Below are 23,226 nucleotides of genomic sequence, written 5' to 3'. Positions count from 1 at the left end.
CCCCCACCCCCGGCCCCCACCAGCCAGGCGCTCTGCCCTTCCTGGCACCTGTAACCTCGTGGCCACACCCACTGTCTGAGGTCTGCAGACATCAGTCCTGTGGCACACCCTTGGTGGCAGCACCCTCGGGGGCTGCAGGCTGGCTGTGTGGCCGGTGGTGGGAAGGGGGCTTGAGTAGGTCTCCAAGGGTGCCCCCCTTCCTAGCACCGCACACAATGTGCAACTGTGTGCCAGGTTCCCAGACCGGGGTGGGGGCAAAGGGTGAAAGGTCGCAGAGGGGTTTGGGCGTAGAGCACGGCAAGGGTTGAGGTCCCAGGGGTCCCTGAGGAGTGGAGCCAGGGGATGAGGACCACAGAGCGGAAGGGACAAGAGTGAGTCCCCCCGGGGCAGGGGGCCTGCCCCTCATCTGCCGGGATGACTCACCCAGGGGGCCTCCGGCCCTGGGAGGCTCCGGCCCCTCACCAGCGCAGCTCCTGCTTTCCATGGCCCGGCTGGGCTCCGCAGGAGACAGGAAGGCAGAGAGGGGGAGCAGCTCGGCTGTCCCTGGGGAAGAAGAGAGGGAGGGACAGCCCCTGGGAATGGAAGCTGGCCTGCACCCGACNCTCACCCAGAACCCCACTAGAGACCAGCGAGGCCCCCAGTGGGGCCCCCAGCGAGGCCCCCAGCGAGGCCCCCAGTGAGGCCTAAGGTTCCGGGAACACCTCCTCCAACTGTTCATTTAGTCCCGGCGTCCCGGGGCGACTCAGGACCTGCCTGGCTCTGGCCCGCGGGGCGGGGCAGGGGTGGGGGTGGGGGGCTCCTTACCCAGGGACAGCAGTGTCTCGTAGTTCTCCCGCATCACGTCCCGGTACAGCGCCCTCTGCCCCTCCCCCAGCAGCTGCCACTCGTCCTCTGAGAAGCGCACCGCCAGGTCCTGGAAGGCCACGGACACCTGTGGGCACAACCTCAGGGGAGCTGGTGGTTCCCGCCCAGCGATGCCAGGGGGANGGGGGGGGGGGGGGGGGCACGTGGGGGCAGGTGAAGGAGAATGGGAATCTGCTCAAGAGACAGTGACGGGGTTTGGACTGTGTGCACGAAGAGAGGGGCTGCAGCCCTCACCCCAGGCCCCCGTGAAGCAGGGTCCTTGCAGATGTGGCTACGGTGAGGTCCTACGGGAGTAGGGTGGGCCCTTAACCCAGTGTGACTGGCGTCCTCATAAAAAGATTGGAGACACGGTCACGTGGGGAGAGGGCCAGGTGACAACGGAGGCAGAGACAGAAGTGACGCAGCCACAAGCCAAGGAAGGCCTGGAGCCAGACCGGAAGCTGGGAGAGAGGAGGGGCCTCCCCCAGGGCCTTCAGAGGGGGCACGGCCCTGCCCGCACCCTGGTTTGGGACCCGTCACCTCCAGCACAGTGAGAGAATTCCCTTGCTGGGTTAGCTGACTTGTGATCCTTTGTCAACCAGCGTCCCAGAGGAGCCCGTACAGTTCGTGACCCTCAGCCTGGGCCTAAAAAGTCAACTTCAGGCCGGGAAGCCCAGCCAGCCCTAGGCTCACCATGTCCTAACATGAACCACCGGAGGTAATAAGCAAACTTGACCCTGGGCGTGCAAGGACCTGGGATCCTATCGCTACGGCATACAAAACAGTTTATACATAAAACGAATAGTAAGGATGACAACGAATGAGGTACTCGGCTTTCCAGTGGGAATGACCCAACAGTCAGGAATCAAGCAAATAAATGTTTATGTTGCTCCTCCCAGTCCTGCCCCAAGGAAGAGGGGGAGAGAGAAAACCTCAAGCAGCTCGCACGGTCTAGAGGATGCAGACCCACCCCTGCTAAGACAGACAGATGGCTATGTGACCGTGAATGAAGAAAACCAGCAGCCGATGTACCTGGCCTTGAACTTCAGACCCCAAATCTTACGGCCACAGTTCTACAGACCCTCTGGCCTGGCCAGGCAGGACTCTGGTTTCCGGCTATCCTGCCTGAATCCAGGCCTGTGCTGGGCTGAGCCTGCCCTCACTTTCCTGGTCTCACCTGACCTTCAGGACCCCGGCCAGCCACGGTGAATGCCATGGCTGTGACCCACAGCATTCACCGCCAAGCCCATGCAGCTCAGGGGCTCTACACTCTAACAGGAGATGATGTCGCCAAGTCCTTCCAGACCACTGTCCAGGGCTCCCTGCTCCCTCCTCCACACTCCCCCGCTGCAGCCCCCTCCCTGACCTTAGCTCTTTGGGCCTCTGGACTTGGAGCCTGGTGCACTGTTATCTGTTTTGCAGAGAAGGGCTCCAAAGAAACCTGGGATCACCCTTGGAGAGCATCCCCTGCTTTGTAAGATAAAAAAACACCTTTTGTCCCGATTTGTTTACAAATAATCATTACATGGGCTTTAAAATGTCCATGAGAGGGGCACCTGGGTGGCTCAGTCGGTTAAGCGTCCGACTTCAGCTCAGGTCATGATCTCACGGTTCGTGGGTTCAAGCCCCACGTTGGGCTCTGTGCTGACGGCTAGCTCAGAGCCCGGAGCATGTCTTTGGATTCTGTGTCTCCCTCTCTCTCTGACCCTCCCCTGCTCATGCTGTCTCTCTCTCTCTCTCAAAAATAAATAAAACATTAAAAAAAAAAAAAGTCCATGAGACCCCAGATGACCAGTAGGTGATAGGCATGAATTTTAAATTATAGCAAAAATTAACTTTGTGCAAACTAAGCAAACAGAATGTAAATTATGGGAAGGGTCCTTCCTTCTGGTGTAGAAACAGATATTCAACTATTTGTAAAATTATTGAATAAAATGAAAGCACTCCCAACAAAGCAAAGAAGTTAATCTACTGCCTTGTTGCATCATCTCGAGTCAGTGACTTTAAAACCATCACTGCTACCAACTCTCTGCATTGTCGCATGGCATGTGCTTCCTACTCTACCCGTCACCCTCGGACAGTGGGCAACGCATGGTCAGAACCACTGCCCCCCACTCCTCTGCTGAACTGGTCGGGACCCCCTCCACACACTCGGCTTCAGGCAGCCTCCCCACTGACTACCTAGCTGCGTTTGGTCCAGAGGTTCCCCACCTCTCTCTCCAGCCCACTTGGCCAGCCAGAAGACTCTCTGGAGCTAATCTCCACCTCTCTGGCCCACACACGGTCGCTCCCTTCCAGGAACACGCTCAGACAGCCTCAAAAATATCTTTCAAAGAGCCATCCCCATCCCCTCCTGGCTTTTGGACATATATGACAGAGCCAATGGTAGGGTCTGTGTGTTAACAGCCAGCAGAGCAGGCCTGAGGCCGCCGTCCCGAGAACAGCCTGGCCGCAGGCTGGCCCCAGCCAGTGCTGGCGAACTTGGATTTCAGAAGGGTGGTTCGCTGGGCCCGGACCCTTTGCACAGTGTGGTCTGTGCTGAACATGTATCTCCATTCCGGGACTCTGGGATCTTGGTCCGTGCCAGGCGCAAGTGCCTACATGACCAGGCCCCAGTGAAAATCCTGGGCAAGGAGTCTCTCATGCGACGTCCTGGTAGACAAGATTTCTTCTCTTTTCTTTCTTTTTTTAAAAGTAGGCTCCATGCCCAACATGGGGCTTGAACTCACGACTCTGAGATTAAGAGTCGCATGCTCTACCCACTGAGCCAGCCAGGCGCCCCTGGAAGACATTTCACACCTGCTATCACAACTCAGCTGGAAGAATTAAGTGCATCCCGAGTGAGTCCACCGGGAGAAGACTCGAAGCTCACTCCTGGTTTATTCTGGATTTTGTCCCATGTGCCTTCACCCTTTGATTTTGCTCTGTGTCCTCTCACTGTAAAGAACCACAGGTGCGGCTACAATTCTGTGCTGAGTCCCAGGAATCCTCCTAGTGAATCACTGACTTTGGAGGGGTCGTGGGGACCCCAATACAGGGGCCCATTATACTTCCTGACCAGACACGAGCACATAAGGGCTCAGAGGATGCCCTGCCTTGTTCTGGCTTAGAAACCCCACTGCTCAGGCCGCTCCCTTCCTTCCCAGAGCCCACAGCCCACTGCCTCGCTACACCCTCTGGTCCCTCTGCTCCTCTGGTCCCGGCTACCTCCTCTTCCCTCTCTGCCTCCTAGGCCGAAGGGGGAACCCCAGGGCTGATGGAGCGGGGAGACACCTCAGCCAGAAGGTTCTCATCTGCACAGCAGACCCAGAGCCTCAGACTTGTCCTAACACACCCAGTGTCAGAATGGGCACAAATAGCCTTATTGACTGAACACACGCTTTTGCTTGCACTCTTTGATGACTATGTTTAAACTTATACAGATGCTGTTGTGATGATTATGTGCGTGTCCTTTAAAAGCAATACTGAAAAGGGCGCATGAATGGCTCAGTCGGTTGAATGTCCGACTCTTGATCTTGGCTCAGGTCATGATCTTATGGTTCGTGAGGTCAAGCCCCACATCAGGCTCTGCACTGACAGCGTGGAGCCTGTTTGGGATTCTCTCTTTCCCTCTCTCTCTGCCCCTCCCCTGCTCATGCGTACGCTCTCTCTCAAAATAGATAAATAATAAAAACATTTTTTTATCTAAAAAAATGTTTTTTAATGTTTTATTTATTTCTGAGAGAGAGCAAGACAGCGTGAGCAGGGGAGGGTCAGAGAGAGAGGGAGAGAGAGAATCCCAAACAGGCTCCACGCTGTCCGTGCAGAGCCTGATGTGGGGCTTGACCTCACGAACCATAAGATCATGACCTGAGCCAAAGTCGGACGCTCAACCGACTGAGCCACCCAGGAGCCCCAAAACATTTTAAAAAATTTTAAAGTAACACTGAAAACACTTCTTTTAAAAATACTTGCAAAGACTATAATCTAATGTGCTAAGGATACAACTATGCAGGGTTCAGGGGAGTTTTCAACATTAAAAAGGGGGATCCTAGCCTCAACCAGGTTGGAGTCCCCTCCTAATTACCCCATTCCCTCACTACTGTGGCTGAGGAAAGGTGGGGAGGCAGCAGGGAAGGGCCATGCGGTCAGTTATTTCGCTCTTTTAGGTCAGCCATACGAATTTTTCTTAAACTCTCACACTGACCAATACACCAGAGCAAAATAAGCTGTCCCCAGAACTTGGAAACTAGGCACGCCAAGCCCGGCAGGAAAGATGAGCCACCTGGAGAAGGTGGCCAGGCCACGAGGCAGAGGTGAATGAACAGTTTAGGTGCAGGGACCAACATCAGACTCCACACCCGCAAAACAAGAGTTCCACCCAAAACATACCCCCAGCAGGCCAGTAAGAAGAGACAAGGCAGGCTGGTCTCAAGGCTCATTTCTTCTTCACCTTTTGGTAGCTCAACACATTGCTGGCTCAGCAGGTCCAAGTCAGCTCTAGGGAAGGACATGCTGATATCAGCTACTGAGCTATGGAAGGTCCACTTTCTAACAAGACTGCTTCCCCAACCAGGGATGATAGCTGACCCTCTCCCCTTTCCCTCTCTATGGAATGAGGGCCATGATGGGAACTGCAGCCAGCCCCAACATCTCCCCACCTGACGGCGATGGCTGGAGCTCCTTCTCTGCATATGCTAGCTTTCCCCAACACATGCTATCTCACATGCGCACCAGGTACAGCACTCTGCCTAGCTCAGCTCCACGTGCCTCTCCCCGTTACCTCTAACTTTAACACACATGTGCGACAGGCCCTCTGCGGGATGCTAAATGAGATGTGTCTCGCACAGGCTCTGTTCTGCCAAGGACCGGCAGAAGTGTGATCTTTCCAGTTTCAGAGCATTTCAGATCTCTCACTGATTAACAAAACAGACTGGCGCAGGAAGTTGGTTGGACACTGTTACCCCATGTGTGAGGCAAAGGTTCCAAAGCGCCAAGTGGGGAAGGAGCGTGCCAGGTTGGCAGACAACCACAGCGCCAAGTTTAGGACGGGGACCTTTGAGCTGACACTTGGGTGCCCTTTCTGCTGGCTTAGTTGTTGCTATAACCAATGATATTGATAAACCTTAAGAAAACAAAGCATCGAACTTCTCTAATTTTTAAAAATTCCTGGGGCGCCTGGGTGGCTTAGTCGGTTAAGCGTCTGACTCGCTTAGGTCATGATCTCGCGGTTCGTGGGTTTGAGCCCCGCGTTGAGCTCTGTGCTGACTGCCAGCTCAGAGCCTGGAGCCTGTTTCAGAGTCTGTGTCTCCCTCTCTCTCTGACCCTCCCCTGCTCATGCTGTCTCTCTCTCTCCTAGAAATAAATAAAACATTTAAAAAAAAGAAAAAAAAGAAAAAAAATTCTTATTACCCAATAAAGGTTGCTGTGACGGGACCTCGGTACAAATAAATGCTCCTGTAGCTGCTGCTAAACGGCAGAGTCCAAATGGCACTGCTGGGGCTGGAGCGGGGAATATGGGAGTCAGGACTCAGCACAGCCAAGCGACAGTTCTCCTGGGGGGCTAGTTTTCTCAAGGAGTCGGCAGACAAGTTCTCTGTTTAGCAAACCGAGGGAAAAATACTCTGTAACCTCAACTTCTCCCATTGGAAGCTTTTTATAACATGAGGACTGAAAAAACAAAAGGGCTTTTAGGTTCAAATGATTTATAAGTGCTTATAATTAGTGCTGATTTCCCTTGATTTACTGAATCGGGAGTAAGCCCAGAAATCTCCATTTTCACACCTCCCGTGATTCTGACACATTCTCAGCTTAGAATCACAGGGGAGCACTATGGTCTGGTCACAGGCTGGAGTTCTGCCCGGAACCTGCTGGAAATGAAAAGTATGTGGGGGAACAGACCCCTGAAAACAGGCTCGGCCCTCCTTCTTCCTAGGAGCCAGCCATCAAGCATAGTGTGTCTGTGAACTAGAAATCACAGGTCACTGCTGTAGACCTTTAAGGAGGAGGGAATCATGAAATGCTGAGTTCCACCCAAAACAGGGTGGCTCTTCAAATGCCACTTGAATGCCTTCAGTAATGGGTTGCTCACCATATTCCCAGCAGCTAGTCCTATCCACCGGCCCAATCTGGCAGTTCAGAAGTTCTGGACACACAGACGAGGTACAGCATGGGAGTTGGGGCTGGACCTCAGGAGCGAGGCTGCCAGAATTCCCTGCTTTGCTGCTTTCCTTCTTATTAGGCAGGGTCTTTCCATCTTATGGCAAGATGCCATAGCTACTTAACCCACTTGGTTCTCGGTGAACTCATTTATAAAATCGGGATCATAATGATCTACAGCCTAGGGATGTTGTGAAGACTAAATGAATTAGTATAGGCAGTGCCTGGACCAAATGCTGGGACGCAGTTAAGTGTCATGATTAGTATTTTAGCAGCCAAACCCGTCAGCCTGACGTCCACCTGCCCCTCCAGCTACACAGAATGAGCTCTTCCGCACACACGACTCCTGACCTCGAGTGCCTCTTTATCTCCTGGCTAAATACACCCAACTCTTTTAGGCATCTGGAAGGGATGGTTTCCAGGTCTTTCACCTTCTCCTCAAGATTAATTCTTCAGGACAAAGTTCTTATAAAATGGAAATGGGAACTGACTGTGGCCAGAGTACGTGGTTCAAGCAATGGCCTTCTTCTGCCCAAAAAAAGTGGAGGCAAAGTATGGAGTGTGTGTATGCAAGGGATGCAAACACGTAAGGCACGAAAGAGGGAAACACGCTGTTGGCTCGGGGTCTGGACCCACTGTCCTCCACAAGCCCCACCTCACCTCCTCTGTGGCTCTCGAGCCTCCCTCAGGCAGCCAGGAGGAGAAAAGCTTTCTGGATTGACGCAGGATTGTTGTAACTGCGCAGCCTCCTGGCTCACTGCCACCGTGCTGGTCCTCCTAAAACATTCCTTCCACCCTGCCTCTAGCCCAGCATGAAAACCACAGCGTCGGTGCCCACAGGACCAGTCCATCTTTCCACGGTCCTTACGGGCCTAGACCCATTCTCCCAGAGTGCCTCGGGCTGGCGTTCCCAGATCGGCCTCTGCGCCCTGCTGCTCCCCACTTATGGGCTGTGCTCACACATCCCTGGGAATTTGGGAGATATTGGACAGGAAGACAGGAGGCTTTCCCTGTAACTACCCATCTAACTGTCATCTACTGCTCCCCGAAGGCACTGGAGCCACCTTCTCCGCGAAGCTACAAGGTGTGAGGACACATCCTTCCTGGAACACCACATCTGAAAAACTGGTGGTTCCAAACCTCTCATTTTGTAGAAGAGGAAACTGCGGCATGAGGAGGGGCTAGCACAGGACCAGTGGACATAACCTGAGCAAGAGCGTCCTTGGGCTGCTTATGTGCACTGCCAGAGCCGAGAGGAAGGCTGCCTCTGCTCCCACAACTTCCACTTTTCCTGGCTTCTCCCAAGAGCTTGTGGGCCATTAATGACTGGAGGGTCTGGTACAGTGCGGGCTGTGCCCGGCCACACAGAGTGCCCCAGCCACCATCTCAATACCCACCCACCTCCAAACCATGGGGTCTACAATTGGTTAAGGTTGGCCCAACCTTATGGGCCAAACAAAAATTACAGAACTGGCTGCGGGCGCTCACCCAGAGGAACGTGCGACAATTCCCCACTGGCATCATCACGTTTCCCTGGCACCTTCCCAGCCCCGCACTGCCCAGGCTATGACAGATGGGGCTCTTCCTCCAGCTCTCGAATCTACACGCCATACCTGGTGGATAAAACCTGGGACCTTGTTTCACGCCCCCTCCCCCAAAGGTCCAGGATCCTACCAAGAATAAACGCATCAGATGTACTCATTCCCGAGACCTTCTTGCCCACAGTTGCCAGGATAACTGGCAATGAAAAGAAGCCACGCCAAGGGAGGGCGATGCGGAACCCAAAGGAATGAGTTTCCAAAGGTGCAGACAGGCTCCACGTTCAGGGTACTGGGGGGCGAGGACTGGGGAGGGGTTGGAGTCGTCCGAGGAGCTGGACTTCTCGGCATNTCGGTCCGTCGGTCCTTCCGTCCTTCTGGGTTCGCCTTACCTGGCGCGCCATCCCAGGACTCAACCTCCGCTCTCCGCTTCCGGCGCGGCCCGCGGCGCCCGCTCTCCGCCCGCAGACTGTGCCGCGACCCTCGGCGACAGCGGCGACCGAGGTCAACGCGGATGGAAGCAGGGCTGGGGGTCTCGGGCAGTGGGCGAGAGGCGAGGCTGGGCACGCCCCGGCCGCCCGGCGCCCCCCACTCCGAAAGACGCGGTCCGGCTTCCGCCCGGAGACCCCCGGCTTCGGTGGCCCGCTGGGCGCAGGCGCGAACTACTCTTCCCAGAGGGCGCCGCGGCGCCCAGAGCCGGACGGAGTCGGGGGCTGCCTGGCGGGAGTCCCCTGCCCACCTGCCCCGCGCACTACCCGGGAAGCTGCCGGGAAGGAGTCGGCGCCCGGATCCGTCCGGTGGCCAGCCTGCGGGTGTGTTTGCACGCGGGTACGCATTCATCCATCCACCATCCACTCTTGCATCCAACATTTACTGAGCGCATCCTCCGTGCCAGGTGGGGATGCTCGGATGAAAAGGGCCCCGCCTCTCCCAAAGGTCACATTCCGAGGCCACGAGGAGGAGGTGTCGGGGGAGGCGGACGCAGGGGTGAGGAGGGGGCCGCAGGCCGGACGGCGCGGGCCGCGGTCAGGGGTGAGTCAGAGCGGCTACCAGACCCCGGCGCAACCCCAGATCTGCCAGCCCGCTCCCTTTGCTCGCCGCAGCATTGAGCCGGGTCAGTGTGACCAACTGCTGGTCTATTTGGTTGATTCGGGCAACCCCAGAAGTTCCTGGAACGTAGGAGGTCCTCAAATAAATGCGTGATGAGTGAACGAAGCACGGCCCCCACCATTCTGGTCGGGACGCGGCGGGCTGGGGGCAGGGGGAGGACCCCGGCTGAGCACTAGGAGCCTCATTCCGGCCCTGGGGGACCACTCCCTGTTAAAACAGCACAGAGAAGGTGGGCATGTGGAGCTACACCGGCTCTGCGAGACCGAGACAGGGGTCCAGCCAAGCGGAGAGGCCCACCGCCCAGCGAACCGGCTTCCCCCGCTCCCATCCCCACAGTCTCTTCCTCTAGAATTAATTTGGGGAAGAGAATTTCTGCCCAGCAGTCCCAATGTTGGTCCCTGGAAGAGCAGCTCTGGCCTGCCTTGGGTCTCCTCTGGCATTGCTGCTGGTCACCTCCCGGAGCTCTGGGGTACAGTTGACATCCTTGACCCGGCCTCTCAAGGAAAGGCCTCTAGGGGACCACTCGCAGTCACTGGCCAGCTTCATACCCGGGACCAAATCCCCTCCCCCCTCCTTCATACCTAAAGAATTGGCAACACAGACCGGGGTGTGTGTGCAATCGGCTGTAGGAGGGTTTGAAAATATCACAAGGGTTTCATCGTGGGGAAAGAAAAGCTTCAAGCTCACCCTCTGATCTCAGGATCCCTAAAGGCCATGGCCCCTTGTGGTAAGCCCCTTGCCTGTGCTGCCTGCCCCTGTTCTGCTGAGGCAGANCCCCCCCCCATCTCAGGATCCCTAAACTTTAAAATCCCTCAATTTAGAAAAGAATAATATCCCAACCCAAGACACACCTTTATTATAGCATGTACAGAGTCTTCGCATCTCTTTGACTCAACCTCCCCCTACCTGACCGGGCTTGGACCCCATTTGTAGACTCTGGGTCCACAGTTAACAGAAATTTACCAACATCCAATCTGTTGAATGACCAGTTTGCCGATTGAGGAACCTCGTTCCTATCCCTTTTAGTTGTACCTCTGACCCCATTCCTACATCCAGCCCTGCCTCTGTATCTGCATTGCAAAGTGATTGTGGAGAACTACCCTGAATTCCATTGAAAGTGTTTATTTAGCAGTTCTGGACAGAGACAAAGGCAGGAGTGTAGACGGAACACATTTTCTAAAGATTCTCAGTCATTCAGATTGGTTTTCAGCAAATCGATATTCAGTGTTCTAGTTTCATCATATTTTGGCCTTTGGCCACCTGGCCCTTGAGCGAATTGACTTTTGGTGAATTAGTCGGCTATGGTTCTCCGGAACAAAAAGGCCAGCTTCCTCTTAAAGATAAATGGTACTGTCCCCTCCTCCATGTGAAAATGGCTGCGATTTAAAACTATTTTCTGGTTTTCATTATTTTTATTTTCTATTCACGAGGTTATTGAAAAGTACTTTTTAGTTTCCAAATGCACGAGTCCTTTTCAAAGTTATCTTTTTCTTATTGAATTTTACCTTGTACTAAGAGAGTACAGTATCTGATGTTCATTTTGTTTAGGATTTTCTGAGACTTGCTTTGTAGTCAAGGAGGTAATAAATGTTTGAAACTATTCTGCGTTTGCTTTGAAAGAGCATGTATATTTTCATGTTGGTCGTAGGATCTAGTTCGATCTAGTAAATCAAGCTTACTGATTGTGTTGTGTCCTATCATTTTTTGTTTTTTGCCTTTGGATGTATCAGTTACTAAGAAAGATGTATTAAAATCCATTAATGTTGTGTATTTGTCAATTTCTCCCTGCATTTCTGACACTTTTTGCTTCATATATTTTGACACTGTGTATACAGTATAGAATTGTATCTTCCTGGGACAGTCCGTTTTATTATTATGAAGTAATAGTCTTTGCCCTAATAATACGTTTCATCTGTAATTCATTTCATCTGATAATGATATAGCGAAACTAACTTTACTTTGGTTAGTATTTGTTTGATATATATTTTCCCATCCTTTTATCTGTATATATAAGATACATATATTTATGTGTATTTTCTATGCCTTTCTTTTCATTCTTCTATTGCATTGATTGCTTTTCTTTACTCACCTTTGATGAATTCACTTTGATTCACCTCTTTCTACTAATCTGAAATTTATTTAATTTCATCTTCTAAAGCCTAAATTAAACCCTGTACTGTTAGGGGGTTCTCTTTAAATTTTTACACACACACCACCTCGTTTGATATAGTCTAACATTAATTAGCATTTCCACCCTCCTTTCACACAATAGGAGGACTTTAATGTATTTATTCAATCACATCATCGCTCTCGTCTTCTGTGTAATTATTCTCTTTAGTTAGATTTTATCTTTTTTTCAATTTCTTAAAATGTTTTATTTACTTTTGAGAGAGAGAGTCAGCATGAGCAGAGGAGGGTCAGAGAGAGAGGGAGACACAGAATCCGAAGACAGGCTCCAGGCTCTGAGCTGTCAGCACAGAGCCCGACGTGGGGCTTGAACCCATGAACCGTGAGATCATGACCTGAGCTGCAGTTGGACGCTTAACCACTGAGCCACCCAGACGCCCCTAGTTAGATCTTATCTTTAAGCACCCCCCCTACTCATTTTTTGTCTTGTATAATCTGCTATTTAGATTTACCAGTGTGTTCACTGGTATTTTGTTCGCTATTTTTTCTCTTGCCTCTTTCTCCTTCTGGGTTGAGTGTTCTTTTTCTGAATTACAAGTTTTAAAGTTCTTTCAGCAAGGATATCTTAGAACTAAATGCCTTCAGTTAGATTTCTTCCACACCTGAATGACAGTTGAGCTGAGTGGAGAATTCTAACTTATATTACCATCTTTGACTTATAATATTTTATTCCATTGTCTTCTAACCATCATTGCTTCTGTTGAAAAGTCTGCTGTCATTCTTTACTCCTTTGTACATGATTTGTCTTTTCTCTTTGGCACTTTTAAGATCATCCCTTTGTCCATGGTATTATGAAGTTTCATTGCAATGTGCCTGGGTGTGGATTTAGCTTTTTCAGAACTCATTCCTAAATCTGAGGTCTTTGTACTAGTCTGAAAACTTCTCAGTTATTGTATTGTTTAATATTGCCTCTCCTTCATTATAATTTATACTTGCAGACATTTGTCTTTATTCTGCATCTCTCTTAGCCACTCTTTTTTGTTTTGCATTTTTTTTAGACCTTTGTGCTTCACTCTTGGTAGTTTTTTAAGATTTATATTCTATTTCACTCACAAATCTCTCCTCTCTCTCTCTAATCCACTAATATAGTATTGATTTCAGGTATTGTAATTTTCATTTTACATGAGTCTGCTTCATCCTTTTAAAAGTCACATATTGGGGCGCCTGGGTGGCTCAGTCGGTTAAGTGGCCGACTTTAGCTTAGGTCATGATCTCACGGTTCATGAGTTCAAGCCCCGCATTGGGCTCTGTGCTGATAGCTCAGAGCCTGGAGCCTGTCTTCGGATTCTGTATCTCCCTCTCGCTCTGACCCTCCCCTGCTCACACTGTCTCTCTCTCTCTCAGAAATAAATAAAACATTAAAAAAATAAAATAAAAGTCACATATTCCTATACATTCAATTTCCTACATCTTTAATCATTTTAACCACATTTACTTCATAGTATCTATATGGTCATTCTCTTCTCTGACATCCTTTATTTTGTCTGATGCCTTTCACTTATGGTTGGCTGATTCCTTGTATATTTTATTATTTTGAGCTGTGAACCCATTTTAAGCCAGGTCTCATCCGTGGGAGTTCTGTGGGGCCTGGTTTGCTGATGTGCCCTTCAGAGATTGTGTTTGCTGCTTCTGGTAGTCCACAGTCATTGTTAGCCTGGGCACATATTATCTGTTGCCTTTTAGCTTGGGGAACTTCTGAACCATGCAGGTAGTGTAAATTCAAAGTTCTAACAAGGATAGCTCTGTAGNTCCGCCCCCCCCCCCCCCTGAAAAGAGAAAGCCCTCTTGTGTGCTTGGGCTGGTGTTTTACTAGTCTGCCCTTTTACCAATGGTGCTGCGACTGAGAGTCTGACTTTATATGGGGGAGGGGATTCCAAGTCCGGACCTAACCTCCTGGATTCACATGGCTGTTAAAACTCAACATTGAGGCCATCTCACCACAGCCGTGGGTGTCCTTGGGGTCAGAACTTTAGTTCGTCCCCTACCCTGCCCCCAAGACATCCTTTATTGCCATGACAGCCCAGCTATACTTATGAATGGATATTTGTGCTATTTTGTCTTGCATTTCTGGGTGCTTTGAGGTAGGAGGAATTTTAGGTGATCTAGTCTAACATATTTCTGGTAACAGAAATCCTTTTATCTTAAAACAGCACTCTCTTTAAAAAAAACAAAAAACAAAAGAGCACCTCCTTTGTTTGGCTATTTTTATCATTCACTCGACCATTTCTTCATTTGACTGTTCGACTCACCACAGATAGTTCTTGCTCAGCTCTGTCTTCCCTGTGTCTGACCTCGGGTAGGAATCAAATAGGTCTTGAGTGAATGGATTATTCCATGGCTGATCACATGGATACCACCCACTGCTCTGATGTCAGTAAGCATTGTGAGGATAGAATAGGGTTCAAAGAGCCCATCCCTGCCTCTTTGGGGAAGTCAGATTAGGGACAGTGGTGTGCTAGAGTTGACTTGCACCAGAGAGTCGCTTGTTAGCACATCTTCCCAATTCTGTGTTCAGTGATCTTACGTTTGTAGCTTGAAATTGGCCATGGTGAGATTATTTATACCATGAAACTGGAAAACACTAAAAATCAGCATTGCTCTTCCCACAAGAGCTGGTTGTTAAATATTTACCAGCATATCACTGACTAGAGCAATGAAACCATGTAGAAAAAAGAATCCTAGATAATCCTAGGCCCATATGGAACAAGACCCATGGAAAGTGAAATACGAAGTCAGAGTTGGAGGAACCTTTCACTCTGGGGTTGTGGTGCTCAGTCACAAGGTTGTAAGTTTTCCTTGATTTCCCCCCCCCCAGATTTGGAAAGTCCCAATATCCTGAGGCTCAGTATTAGGGAAAAGAGCTCACTCTTTCATAGCAGCTTCAGTGGACAAAAGTGAGCGCCAGCAGGGGGCACCTGGATTTGAACCAGGGACCTCTTGATCTGCAGTCAAATGCTCTACCCCTGAGCTATACCCCCTGACATAAGTAGGAGTCTAAGTAATACCTTTTTTGCTGTGCAGCCACACCCGACATCGCTATAAATTTTCACCACAGATGTTCATTGGCTGGGCCTCCTGGAAGCTGCCAAGCCTTCCTCACTACAAAAGAAGCAACAGTTTGCTGTCTCTGTAGCTGCCTCCCTGCATTTTCTGGAAAAGCACTGACACTGACATTTATAGCCAGAAAGGGTTCCAGAGTCACTAGTCTGTTCCATTCACAGTGGGCATCTGATTACAGAGATTCAAGATGACTGGTCTTCCTACCACAGAAAACCCTTCGTTAATAGGATCAGAACCTGGATCCACTCTTTTCTGACTTTGGGTTTAGATCCCTGTCACTAAACCAATGAGCCTCTTCCTCTTGTCCCCTTCTTCCATCAGTCAAACAATATAAAGGCCGTACAGTTGGACCCCTATGAAGACATTTACTCTATGAATAGATTTGATGGACCTGAGACCATCAAAGGGAATAGAAGGTAGACATCATAGAGCACGAATGTGCCACTCAGCCAAAGACCACAGGGGGAAAGCTGAAGGGCCACACCGGGACTTGACTGTGCGTGGACTACATTCCCTTGGACTGGTCTCAGCTTTCTGTACCTAGGAATCATCTTGGGAGCTTATCAAACATGCAGATATGGGTTCAGAACAAGCTCTTTGCGGAGAGCCGGGAGATCCACTTTGAGAAACACCTGCCACAGATCTAGCCCGGCTTCCTTTTGCACCGTCTGTGGGCTGACTCAGGTACTGAAGCACCCAAGAAAGGAATGGGTTTGGAATTCTAGCCCCAGGATCAGCCAGAGCCCCGCATTAAAACCCAAGCCGATGGTCAAACTGCCCATCTTCTGAAGTCTGCTCTAGACCAGTGGTTCTTAAGGTTTTATTTTTAAAAGTTTTAAATTTGTTTATTTATGCATTTTGAGAGAGAGTGTGTGTGGCTGGAGGCAAAAAAAAGGAAGGGCTCAGGGGAGGAAGCAGCCGGGGCCAGTTCCTGTCGGTCGCATAGGCTGTAGCATGCACTTGGGTTTTGTTCCACGGAGAGCGGTAAGCTACGGAGCAGAGCAGGAAACGTGGTCTCACTCATGTTGGAAACAATCGTCCGGGTGGAAAGTCAGTAGGGGGAGAACGGGAAGGGGAGACCTGTGAGGAGAGCATCAGGCAGGGTCAGCTGGGAGACGGACCCTGGGGCCTTGACCGCAGGTCCCAGTGGTGGCCGCGAGACTCGCTCAGATGCAGACACGTTCTGACAGCGGAGCCGACAGGACTTGCTGCCGGTTTTGGATGCAAAAGAAAGAGGTGACCCAACAGTGGCTGGCAGGTGTTTGGCCCCAGTCACCGGGGAAAAATCCTTCCACTTAGGCTGGTGACACGGGGGCCGCGAGGAGCTGGTTAGGAGTGAGGCCTGATCGTTTGCTTCCGTCTGTGTTTGGTTTGAGAAGCCTTATTAGATCTCTGAGTGCGGGTATCAGGTATGAGGTGCTGGCTCAGGGAGGGTCACCCATGGACTTTTCATGTTCCTGTTTCTCCCCAGGGTTCATCTCCTTTCTCCGTCAGCTGTGGATAGTGGGGTTCTGCTCTAATACACATGCTCAGCTCTTGCCCATCTGACAAGCCCTTCCTTTGCCCTCATGCTTAAATATTAGTTTACCTGGGTTTAGATTGTAGGTTGGCGGTTGTTTTCTTCATATGTGAAAAATATGTATTTTATAATACTATAAAATATCAATAAAGACAACTTTATTCAATTACTCATCTCACCAAAGAGCAAAAAAAAATGTTTTCATTTCAAAAATGCCCTGGTTCAAGGGTCTACACATCTAAAGGTTATGTATATCAGTGCTTAATACTTTGAACTGTAATTCTCAACTACAACTTATTTTTTTAAATAGCGCACACAGTAAAGGAAGGAATTCCATGATTCAGAGAATGTACATTTCAAACAATCCTTGATAATTATGACCATCCTGGGCTTCATCTGAGAATATGTATGTTTTGGGAGGAGGGAGGCAAGATGGTGAAGTAGGGAGCTCCGTACATTTCACTCGCCCCCATCTCTCAAACTGAGAATACGTATGTTTTTAAAATCCATAGACATTTAACAATGCAAACAGTACATTTGGGGCTGTGGAGATTTGAGGTATAGTTTGAGTCTTTTACTTTGGGGGGAAAACAGCGGGGTGGGGAGGGGGGCTTCTACTAAAATATAGATCTGCCCATTAGATCTCTTTAATTTTACTTTGTTTTATTTATGTATATATTTTCACTTGAATGTACAGCTTTTTAAAATAAGAATGTTTTCCTGATTATAATAAAGCAATAAAGACAGTATTAGAACCAGAGGAACAACATGGTCGAGTGATAACTACTTTCACACAGTGGAGGAATCCTCGAACAAGAAGTGACCTCTGTGGGAAATGAAGGGGAGGCTGATGGCCAGAGGGCATCGCTCTGAGGGATGCACTTCTCCGAGTTCTGAGGGATGTGGCTTTCTGAGTCAGGTGTCCTGGAAGATACCTGGGTATTGCAACAGAGTTAAAGGACGCTTATTAGGAAGTATATTATATGTGGGGGTATAGCTCAGGGGCAGAGCATTTGACTGCAGATCAAGAGGTCCCCGGTTCAAATCCGGGTGCCCCCTAGAGATTTTCTTTCCTGATCATTGTGCGCCACATCCGTGGTTTCACCCCACTTGTTGATTAGGTGGATTTTTAAAAAATGTTTTTTATTTATTTCTAGGAGAGAGAGAGAGACAGCGTGAGCAGGGGAGGGCCAGAGAGAGAGGGAGTCACAGACTGAAACAGGCTCCAGGCTCCGAGCTGGCAGGCAGCACAGAGCCCGACGCGGGGCTCGACCCCCGAACCGCGAGATCATGACCTAAGCGAAAGTCGGACGCTCAACCGACTAAGCCACCCAGGCGCCCCTAGGTGGATTTTTTAATTGGGCTGATTTCCTGCAGAGGGCTCAGCAGCCTGGAAGTGGAAGTGGGAGGAGAAGCGGAAAGGGCATCTTCTGCCTCCGGAGATGGTTTGCTGGAAAAATTGCATTGCCCGTTCAGAATCAGGCCTTTTGCGACGACCCTCTGACCAACGTGTGTTTGGTGCTCTGTCTCCGGCACTAGTTCTCCTTTCGAGTGAGCAAGCAGGCGGGAGGCTGGGGGCACACACAGAAGCCGCAGCTCCGAGACATCCCAGGCCTCGGAGCCGGGAGCTCCGGGGCGCTGTTTACCAGCTGGGTCTCCACCCGGGGGGNCTCTGATGCGAGAGGCCTGGGGGGGGGGCCCTTCTCACAGGAAAACCACGCACACCCCTGCCCTTCCCCCTTTAGAATCATCCAACGTGGCATCTTTTATGATGCTAGCGGTTGTGCGTACATGGCATGATGCATTGGTCGAAACCCATAAAACTGTAGGAGCCTTAATGTAAACTACAGGCTATTAATAATGTACCAATATTGGGGCGCCTGGGTGGCTTAGTCGGTTAAGCGACCGACTTTCGCTTAGGTCATGATCTCGCGGTTCGTGGGTTCGAGCCCCGCGTCGGGCTCTGTGCTGACAGCCAGCTCAGAGCCTGGAGCCTGTTTCAGAGTCTGTGTCTCCCTCTCTCTCTGACCCTCCCCTGTTCACGCTGTCTCTCTCTATCCTAGAAATAAAATAAAAATAAAAAAAATAATAATGTACCAATATTCATTCACCAGTTTTAACAAATGTACCCACTAGCCCAAGGTGTTAATGACGTGAAAACTGGGGCGCCAGGTACGGTGAGGGGTGTAGGAGGCCTCTCTGTACTTTCTGCCCAGTTTTTCTGTAAACCTGAAACTTTGGTAAGAAATAAAGTCTACAACATACATATTTTTAATGATAGCAGGTGGGGACTCCCTGGATGGTGAATCAGAGACCATGTGATCTGTGTTCAAAGGACCCACCTAAGAGCCAAGGNGATGGGTATCCAGAACTCTTAACACAGCAAGTGGCCCATGTCTTCCTTGGGCTGGCCTGAAGCCTGGGGCGCTTCATGGAGGAGGGGCCCCTTTCCTGCCAGGCCTCCTTCTGCACCTGGCAGCTTCTCAGGCCCCCTGCCCAGGGCACCGGCTTTGAGAATCATACACATATGTTCTAAAAATCCCCCCATACCTATTCATCCCTCCCCGGCCCCTGTCCCCTGGCAACCACCTATCTCTTTACTGTCCGTAGTTTTGCCTTTCCCGGGTGGCATGTGGTTGGAGCATACTGTATAGAGCCTCTTCAGATTAGCTTCTGTCACTTACTATAGGCATTTAAGGTCCTTCCATGTCTTTTTGGGGCTTGACAGCTCCTTTCTTTTTATCACCGAATAATATTCCGTGGTATGGGCCTGCTGTCATTTTTAATTAGACTTGGTGTTGGCATTCCGGCAGGAAGGGGAGAGAGAAATTAAGAGTGCACGGGACCTTGATGAGCACCGAGTAACACAGGGAAGTGTTGAGTCACTATACCGTACACCTGAAACTAACATAACACTGTCTGTTAACTACACTGGAATTTAAAAGGGGGGGGGGGCGCAAGAGAGCAGCAGCAGATCAGGCCTTTGCTTCCCTCCGGCTCTGGCAGCACTACACGATTTTCTCCACTCCTCACCCTGGCCTTGATCCAGTCTCACTTATGGTATTTGTGGTAGATATTTGTAACTATCTTTCTTACACCCTCAATGTTTGAAATTCCTTTCCATTTTGGGGGGATCTAGAGCTGTGCATGGCTGGTGGAAACCAGGGTGTAACTACGCTACAAAAGGGCAAAAGCACCAGGCTTCGCCCTCCTGCAAACCCCAGCAGGGCCCCAAGCTCAGCCGGTCGCATGCATGTGATTGAGACGCAGAACATGGAATGAGGCTCCCACAAGCAGGACGAGTCTGGAAGTTGCGCCGGGGGCCGGAGGGAGGGGGAGCACAGCTCTGGCATTGGCAGTGGGGCTGACAGTGACAGCCAGTGTACAGCGGGGGCATTATCAGCCCCCTAACCAGGATGCTGTTTGGGAGTAAATGATCCAGGACCCCCCGCCCCCCCCGGCTGCCCTTTAATTCTGCCCATTTTCTGAGTGTCAGTCTCGAGGTTTCCTTTAGTGGTCTGAGATTTTTGTCATCGTGCCAGTAATTTCCCTGTTTGTTTCATTTAGCCATGATCGGTTTCTATTTTTGAGACAGAATGCTGGCAGTGTGAAAATTGATACCAGAAGGAGGGTGCAGGAAGTGGAGGGAACATGGCATCGGCCATCTGGGCTTGTTGGGGCTAAAACAGGGAACATCTGGCTGGTTCTTCACGAATTGGGACCTGGCAGTCATTGACGCACAATGACAAGTCGACTATTGCCAGGGTCACGTGGAACAAAGTTCCTGATGAGGGCCAGGGCTTGATGTGCTAAGAACATCAGGGAGCACCATACAGTAAAGTGGCTAATTCCGTTGGCACTGGAACTCAGAGAAACAAAACGAAAGTCAAACCACCAAGCACACAGAGTCTTCTCTCTTACCCCTAAATAACTGAAAAAGCCTCCAGCCAAAAGTAGGGTTTGATCCTGCGGGTTACCGACTTATAATGTCAGTTATATTAACAGTATCTTTGTCACATGCATGAAAGACAGGACACGAATCAGAAAAGAGCGGGATATTCACACCCATCCAGGGCGTATTCAATGGACTCCGAAACAATGGCCAAAACTTCAGGCTTGGAGGCTAGGAACCAAATGGATTTCGCCTTACCTGGGGGACCTGGCCATGCCAGGGAAGGGTGCCCAGCTCTCCAATCACATCCCTTAATAAAAAGATGGTGTTTTATAGGGTGGGCGAACAGCCAGCGACATGGAAGCAGGTGGATGATGCTAGAAACTTCCTGGATGGGGCGCTGCTTTGTTCTCACTGGAATACTTCTTTCGAATTCACGTTATATTGTTAAAGTGAGACATGTTACCTGTGTAACGCAGTAATGATAAAAGTAAGCTGCACAGGAATGAGAAAAGTATCTCCCCTCTTANCTCTTACCCCTAAATAACTGAAAAAGCCTCCAGCCAAAAGTAGGGTTTGATCCTGCGGGTTACCGACTTATAATGTCAGTTATATTAACAGTATCTTTGTCACATGCATGAAAGACAGGACACGAATCAGAAAAGAGCGGGATATTCACACCCATCCAGGGCGTATTCAATGGACTCCGAAACAACGGCCAAAACTTCAGGCTTGGAGGCTAGGAACCAGCTCCACCAAATGGATTTCGCCTTACCTGGGGGACCTGGCCATGCCAGGGAAGGGTGCCCAGCTCTCCAATCACATCCCTTAATAAAAAGATGGTGTTTTATAGGGTGGGCGAACAGCCAGCGACATGGAAGCAGGTGGATGATGCTAGAAACTTCCTGGATGGGGCGCTGCTTTGTTCTCACTGGAATACTTCTTTCGAATTCACGTTATATTGTTAAAGTGAGACATGTTACCTGTGTAACGCAGTAATGATAAAAGTAAGCTGCACAGGAATGAGAAAAGTATCTCCCCTCTTATACCGCATCTTCCGTTGCATAGCTCGGTACCCTCTGTGGTCTCTGAAAAGCGACTCTCACTGGTCTCTGATGCCACGTAACACAACATAAGTTACTGTCCTGGTGCCTTTTAGGAAGGACTGGGGTGTGTCCTCACCATGTGGGTGAAGGTGTGCCACGGGGAGGGAGTGAGGCTGGGCGTGGGCACATGCAGGGCCTGGGCTCTCCTGCCCGCGGGGCCGAAGACAGAGATCTCTGACCATAAACCAGGGGTCCTTGCGCCAGGGCTGTGGGCCTCCCGCTAGCTTCCTTCGTTGCGCTGCAGGAAGAATTCAGGGGCTCCCATCCCTCTAAGGATGGGTCACGCCCCTAGGAAACTGCCTCCGGAGGCGATTGGGCTGGAAGAGGGGAGAAGATGTGAAGGAAAGGGGGCGAGAGAGCAAGCAAGGGGTAGGCTGGGGGGCTGGGGTCCGCAGAAACCTGGTGCCGCCTGCCGTTCAGGTGCGGCCGTAGTGGAGAAGTGCCGGGAGGGGGCGCCTGGGTGGCTCAGTCGGTTAAGCGTCTGACCGGCTCANGAGGCTGGGCGTGGGCACATGCAGGGCCTGGGCTCTCCTGCCCGCGGGGCCGAAGACAGAGATCTCTGACCATAAACCAGGGGTCCTTGCGCCAGGGCTGTGGGCCTCCCGCTAGCTTCCTTCGTTGCGCTGCAGGAAGAATTCAGGGGCTCCCATCCCTCTAAGGATGGGTCACGCCCCTAGGAAACTGCCTCCGGAGGCGATTGGGCTGGAAGAGGGGAGAAGATGTGAAGGAAAGGGGGCGAGAGAGCAAGCAAGGGGTAGGCTGGGGGGCTGGGGTCCGCAGAAACCTGGTGCCGCCTGCCGTTCAGGTGCGGCCGTAGTGGAGAAGTGCCAGGAGGGGGCGCCTGGGTGGCTCAGCCGGTTAAGCGTCTGACCGGCTCAGGTCAGGATCTCACGGTTCGTGGGTTCGAGCCCCGCGTCGGGCTCTGTGCTGACAGCTCAGAGCCTGGAGCCTGCTTCGGATTCTGTGTCTCCCTCTCTCTGCCCCTCCCCTGCTCGCGCTGTTTCTCTCTCTCTCTCAGAAGTAAATAGAACTTTAAAAAGAGAGAGAGAGAGAGAGAAGTNTGGGTTCGAGCCCCGCGTCGGGCTCTGTGCTGACAGCTCAGAGCCTGGAGCCTGCTTCGGATTCTGTGTCTCCCTCTCTCTCTGCCCCTCCCCTGCTCGCGCTGTCTCTCTCTCTCTCTCTCTCTCAGAAGTAAATAGAACATTAAAAAAAAAGAGAGAGAGAGAGAAGCGCCAGGAGACAAGCGAGGGGTCTCCGGGGAATTGGCAAGGCGGCGCCGTGGCCGCAGAGTGGTCTTGGGTGAGCTGCGGTGCACCTGCCGGTGTCACAGGCCGCCCAGGAATGAACGGAACGTGCAGCGCACTATGGAACGCTTGGCGCGGCGTCACAGGTGAAATAACGTAAAGAGGACCCCGTCCTGCGTGAGGGGGTATAGCTCAGGGGTAGAGCATTTGACTGCAGATCAAGAGGTCCCCGGTTCAAATCCGGGTGCCCCCTGCTGGCGCTCCGCTTTATTGCCTCCCTAGAGGAATGGCTTCCCAGCTGCCACATTGAATTTAATGTCATCGGTTTTCCTCCCCACCTCTTTCCCCCGCCCCTGGTGTTTTTTCAGGTGTCTTTTCTCCCGTGGCATCCCGAGGTGTGGTAGGTTGACCCGCTGGCTGCAGTTCTTCACCTCTCTGCGTCCGTGTCTTCCCCCCCCCCCAGAGGGGAGGGTGCTCTGCACCTCTTTGCTCTGGGCTTGGCCGTGTGCATCAGTCTGGACCCAACCAGGAGACAGAAGCCACGCAGGAACTGAAATGGGAAATGTAATGTAAAGAATGGCGTTATGAA

The 23,226-nt window shown here is 51.1% G+C and overlaps 1 protein-coding gene and 3 non-coding genes across 5 annotated transcripts in view; 2 read left to right on the top strand and 2 right to left on the bottom strand.

The window, feature by feature from the left end:
- The window catches only part of KRABD3 (KRAB domain containing 3), a 24,378-nt gene extending 15,262 nt beyond the window's left edge, over window positions 1-9,116 (bottom strand). For both annotated transcript variants that reach the window (XM_077778009.1, XM_077778008.1), the window contains exons 1-3: window positions 8,912-9,116; window positions 805-931; window positions 424-543 (exon numbers count right to left, since the gene is read on the bottom strand). In XM_077778009.1, coding sequence (XP_077634135.1) covers window positions 424-543; window positions 805-931; window positions 8,912-8,923 — 259 coding nt within the window. In that variant the 5' untranslated portion in view covers window positions 8,924-9,116. The remainder of the gene's footprint in view (window positions 1-423; window positions 544-804; window positions 932-8,911) is intronic.
- A 5,606-nt stretch (window positions 9,117-14,722) lies between these two features.
- TRNAC-GCA (transfer RNA cysteine (anticodon GCA)) lies at window positions 14,723-14,794 on the bottom strand. The gene has a single exon. It is a non-coding gene; the product is annotated as a tRNA-Cys (tRNA).
- Window positions 14,795-17,382: 2,588 nt separating this feature from the next.
- TRNAC-GCA (transfer RNA cysteine (anticodon GCA)) lies at window positions 17,383-17,454 on the top strand. The gene has a single exon. It is a non-coding gene; the product is annotated as a tRNA-Cys (tRNA).
- Window positions 17,455-22,818: 5,364 nt separating this feature from the next.
- On the top strand, window positions 22,819-22,890 carry TRNAC-GCA (transfer RNA cysteine (anticodon GCA)). The gene has a single exon. It is a non-coding gene; the product is annotated as a tRNA-Cys (tRNA).
- Window positions 22,891-23,226: the final 336 nt, after the last annotated feature.

The sequence above is a fragment of the Crocuta crocuta genome, unplaced genomic scaffold (assembly GCF_008692635.1).
Source record: "Crocuta crocuta isolate KB4526 unplaced genomic scaffold, BGI_CrCroc_1.0 scaffold128, whole genome shotgun sequence".
Taxonomy (NCBI): domain Eukaryota; kingdom Metazoa; phylum Chordata; class Mammalia; order Carnivora; family Hyaenidae; genus Crocuta; species Crocuta crocuta.
This window is presented reverse-complemented; position numbering and strand designations above follow the sequence as displayed.